This window comes from Poecilia formosa, unplaced genomic scaffold (genome assembly GCF_000485575.1).
Source record: "Poecilia formosa unplaced genomic scaffold, Poecilia_formosa-5.1.2 Scaffold829, whole genome shotgun sequence".
Taxonomy (NCBI): domain Eukaryota; kingdom Metazoa; phylum Chordata; class Actinopteri; order Cyprinodontiformes; family Poeciliidae; genus Poecilia; species Poecilia formosa.
Genome location: NW_006800768.1, coordinates 88,709 through 94,031, shown reverse-complemented (window position 1 = coordinate 94,031; position 5,323 = coordinate 88,709). Strand labels below are relative to the sequence as shown.

At 39.9% G+C, this 5,323-nt stretch overlaps 1 protein-coding gene across 1 annotated transcript in view; it reads right to left on the bottom strand.

Moving 5' to 3' along the window:
* Positions 1 to 3,958: 3,958 nt before the first annotated feature.
* The window catches only part of LOC103131754 (aspartyl/asparaginyl beta-hydroxylase), a 42,670-nt gene continuing 41,305 nt past the window's right edge, over positions 3,959 to 5,323 (bottom strand). Inside the window, exons 10-11 of the mRNA XM_016666873.1 lie at positions 3,999 to 4,559; positions 3,959 to 3,967 (exon numbers count right to left, since the gene is read on the bottom strand). Coding sequence (XP_016522359.1) covers positions 3,959 to 3,967; positions 3,999 to 4,559 — 570 coding nt within the window. The remainder of the gene's footprint in view (positions 3,968 to 3,998; positions 4,560 to 5,323) is intronic.

Genomic DNA, 5,323 nt, shown 5'->3' with positions numbered 1-5,323 from the left:
GACTTGATGTCATGGTGTGAAAATGCTTCAGCTGGCCTGTGCCTGCATGTCTGACATGAGCTCAGAGTTCACACATGACCTGACCTGAAACTTCACTTTAAAACTTCTGACAACTTGTTTTCTGGTCAGGTGATGATACCAGAGAATCAGAGAATACAGAGCAAATAGTCAGTCAGTCACACTGAGAGGAGGAACAACAAAGACATCCTGATTACAAGGGCTCAGAAAGAACTGATTGGATAAACGCTCAACAGACAACTCAATCTCACACACATTCACATACACACAGTTTTCTGTCAGACTGCAGGTCCTAGCATATGGCTCATCCAGGAGTGGTCATTTATCTGGCCTGGAGTGGGCAGAGGGGGGTGTGGTGGTGGTGAGGTGAATGCTGCCTTACATTTGCATAGAATCAGAAGTGGCCAGAGCTGACCTCAACATTTACATGAAAGAAGGAGCAGAGCCGACTGGACTGACTGGATGAACAGAGAACGAGGTTCTAGACAGAAATGTGCTCTGGCTGCATTCAGACCAACGTTTCAGATTAAAGTTTGACTTCATCACTAACGTTAATGAAACTGCAGCAGAATCTGGCTCTAAAACAAAATTATTATACAGAAAGACTCAAAAATGAAGCTAAGAAATAGTTTGATATTGCAGGTAGATGCACACATATCCCAAACATTCCTCAAACTCCGAGCAACTTATGTTACTAAATTTAAAAATACAACAAACAACAACAAAAAAATAAACAAACAAACAAAAAGGATGCAAAAAGGAATGATGAAAATACAGAATGGGGAAAAACAAACAGGAATACCGTTTTAGTAAACAATTTATCCAAAGTCTCACATTTTTACTTAAGGAACATTTTAAAAAGAGAAAGTGAAGATGGGGATGGGATTGTCACGGAGACTTCTCTGTACGTGGAGAAATGCATGACTGAGTGAGCTCAGATCACGCTGATCCATCAGCACAGTGAGCACTGCTGGCTCTACGTTTCTGCTGGAAGGAAGAAACACAGTTAGCAAATTCTTTCTGGTAGCTCTTGTTTGGTATCTGAACACAGTAAATACTGGCCAAGATTTATTGCAAGCCTTCATATACATCCAAAGTTATTGTAATGATTTAGCAAGCATGTGTTTTCCCTAAACAGGAGCCTTAACAAGTAGTGAGAATGTCTCGTCTGCTGCATCTGAACCAGGTGTGTGTGAATGAGAGCAGCTGAAACACTGAGCATTACATGTTAGGAAGGTCCAGTCACAACACAGAACTTATGAAGAGGGAGAACAACTTTTCTCTGAATTTCATCTGCACACGACTAAAGTGAAGCAGCACTTATGTTCAGTTTGGAGCCAAATCCAGACAGAATAAACATCTACAAGTTAGCAAAGCACTAGAGTCTCACGTTTTTCACAAGACTCTAGCTAGCTTCCACATTGTTGGACTAACACATAAACTGATGATGCTGTTTATGTGTTGTTGTGGAATATTGTCTCTGCTGCTCAGAAATTCAGTCAGAGGCATCTGTATTTGTTGTAAGACTGACTGCTACAGGAGACCCTTCCTGCCCACAGAATCACCAACCACAATATCTTTGAAGATACTTGGATGATATGAGTTATGACAGCATTTAATTTTTGGAAAAAGTATTTTTGTAATGAATTTGACTTGAATTCAGGGTTGATGTGCAGTGCTAGTTTTCACCACTTTTAATTTTTCCCGTTTGTACAGCTGAGGGTCTCAGAGAATTGAAAAACAGACACCAAAAAATCGTCAGTGCCAGATAATCTGGATCCTTTTTTTCTAAAATTAGCTGCAGTTTATAGCAGAGCCATTGTCTCATACTTTTAATCTAAGTCTAATCTCTAATAAAATCCCTAGTGTCTGGAAATCAGCATTTGTTTTGCCTCTATTCAAGAGTGGAGAATCGTCACAGGTAAACAATTATAGACTAATTTCTAAACTATGTCTCCTAGCAAAATGTTTTTGAAAAACTAGTTGCAGATCAATTGAAGATTTTTTTAGATTCTAATTGTGTTTTACAAAATGTACAGTCTGGTTTTAAGAAAAAACATAGTACTGTTACTTCCACTTTATTAATGATCTTATTCAGGCTCTTTAAACAAAAAGCTTTGTGTTGCTCCGTTTATTGATTTATCAAAGGCATTTGACACAGTAAATCACAGCTTTTAATTGACATTCTACACAGCATTGTTCTCTCACATCAAGCTACCATGTGGGCAGCTGATTACCTGTCGATCAGAACCCAGAGAGTCCAGTTGGCCGGCTTCACTTCTTCTATTCGTACGATTTTAAATGGTGTCCCACAGGGCTCAGTTCTTGGCCCACTTTTATTCTCTATTTATATAAATAACTTGTGTGAAAATCTGTCAAATGCTTATTATCATTTTTATGCAGATGATTAGTAATTTACTGCTATTCTTCATCACTTGTACAGGCAATACAGTATTTGCAGTCTGCTTTTAATGTAGTTCAAACCCGCTTACAAACCCTGAAGTTGGTTTTGAATGTGTATAAGACAAAAGCAATGGTTATTTTCACACTCTAGAAAACTACCAGAGATCCATCTATTGCTTACAACTGCTGCAGGAACACAAATTGGGCATGTCAGTAATTGTAAATATCTTGGCTTTAATCTAGATAAAGATCTTTCTTTTAAAAATCACATAGCAAATTTGTTACAAACAATGAAAATGAAGATTGGGTTTTATTACCAAATGGTTCTGGTTTTTCTCTTAAAGCTAGAAGTAAATTGGTAGCTGCAACATTCCTGCCACTCCTAGATTATGGAGATGTTTTATATATGAATGCTTCGACCAAATGCCTTCAATCACTAAATACTGTTTATCACTGTGCTTGTAACCGGTAGCAGAGTCTCACATATCATTGTAAGCTGTATGCAAAAGCTGAATGGCCTCCTTTAAGCGTACGGAGAAACAATCACCTGATGATCCTGATCTATAAATCTCTACTCGGCTTGGCTCCAGCATATTTAAACTCTCTTTCACATAGATCTGTTGATTCCCATTCTTTATGTTCTAACATTTTTCTTTTGCATGTTCCACGTTTCCAAACTGTAAAAGGGAAGCAAGCTTTCAGTGTGATGATGGAATCGGCTCTAGTCTGAAATCAAGATGTCACAATTGATTTCACTGGACTTATTTCGAGCGATTCTTAAAAATAGGTAACAAGATGCTACTAAACAGTGTCACTGTTTTTAAATTGTTTTCTACTGTTTTACACTTGTGCACATGTATTACTTCATTTTATTTTGCAACCATGTTGCTGTGTGTTGCAGACTTCTGCCCAGGTCCCTTTTGAAAATGAGATCTAGATCTCAACAGGGTTCACCTGGTTAAATAAAGGAAATAAATAAAATAAAATAGTTTTAAAGTTGTATTTGGACGGTTGACAGGACTTTTACCTGTGGGCTCATCCTTATGCTGTTCATCTGTATCAGCAAAGTCTGCTGCTGTGCACGCGCGCACACACACACACACACACACACGCACACACACACACAGTGTAAGAAATGAGCCCAGGAGGACCATTCAAATGGGAAGAATGTTTCCAAAGAGTACCCACCTTCCTCTGCTTCCTCCTCTACCTCTTCTGCATCTGTAGATTATCAGGGAAACAGAAAGTATGAAGAGAATGGTGCTTAAAGTGCAGGAAGGTTAATAAACACATTTGAACAACAGAACCAAACTCTGACTACTTGAACTTCAGCTGAAGTTTTTCTTCCAAGATCTATTCTCACCTGGAACTGATTGATCCTCCTCTAATTCTTCAGCAGTTTCCTCTAGAGCAGCTGCATCTGTGGCTTCTTCAACTTCCCCCTCCTCCTCTACGGGCCCCTCCTCCTCTGCAGGCTCCTCCTCCTCTGCAGGCTCCTCCTCCATATGCTCCTCCTCCTCTGCAAGCTCCTCCTCCTCTACAGGCCCTTCCTCCTCTGTAGGCTCCTCCTCCTCTGCAGGCTCCTCCTCCATATGCTCCTCCTCCTCTGCAAGCTCCTCCTCCTCCACAGGCCCATCCTTCTCTGCAGGCTCCTCCTCCATATGCTCCACCTCCTCCATAGGCTCCTCCTCCTCTGCAAGCTCCTCCTGCTCATCAGCTTCTTCTTCTATGGTTGGTTCTTCTGAGAAAGCTTCTTTCTCCTCCACAGCTGCTTCTTCTTCTAAAGGTGCTTCTTGTTTATCTACAGCAGCTTCCTCTGGGGGCTCTGTCTCCTCCTCAGCTACATCCTCTGAGCGTCCAGCTTCTTCTGCAGGCCCCTCCCCAGCAGGCTCTTCTGAAGGAGCTTCTCTCAGTTCCTTCACAGGTTCTTCCTCTTCTTCTGTGGTACCTTCTGCGAAAGTCTCCTCTGCCTCTTCCTCAGCAGGAGCATCCTCCTCCTCCTCCTCCTCCTCCTCCTCCTGTTGAACTGGCTCCTCCAGAACTCCAGCAGGAGGTTTCTCCTCCTCCATGGGCTGATCAGAGTCCTCGGTTTGTTCTGCATCCCTGGCCTCCTTAGTTTCCTCCTCAGCTGCCTCCTCCTGAGGCAGAAATACTTCACTTTATGAAAAACACACCTACACTTCCTGTTTACAGCTATAGCTGCAGCTCAAGGAAGTAGAACAACATAGAAATGTTCATTAAATTTAGTAATTCAAAAGTAAACTGAAAGGTCCATTCATTAAACTCAAAATAATGTATTTAAGCTTTTATTGCTGATAATATCAAATAGATTATCAATTATAGCTAGAACCCCAAACCCTCAGAATATTCTAATTTTCTGAGAAACTGAATTTCAGGTTTTCCTTTACTGCAATAAATCCTCATCAAACATGACAGAAATAAATGCCTGAAATAGAGCTGTTTGTTAAATCTGTATGTTTTTATTCCAGAAACCCATGAGTTTCACTTTTAGAGTTGAATTATCAACATCAATCATTTTTATGGTATTATAATCTATAGATATGGACGTCTATAAGGCGCTTTACTTAATAGGTACACTCTTAGAAATGGCTGTAAATTTACGGTGGAATTCCAGCAGTAACATACTGTTATTCCAAAATACGGTAGGATATTGTCAATTTGATGTCTTCTTCTGCTGTCACAATCAAGACTGATGACAGGCAGTAAACTACCGTAAAATAATTGTACAATACAGTTTTGTTTCCAGGAAAGACATTTTACTTGTATTTGCATCTTAGAGAACCGGCATTTAAAGACAATATTAACGGAAAGAAAAAAAAATACTTTCCAAAATAAATCTTTTTGGGAATGAATCGAAATCGACAGAGCATAATTAAAAATG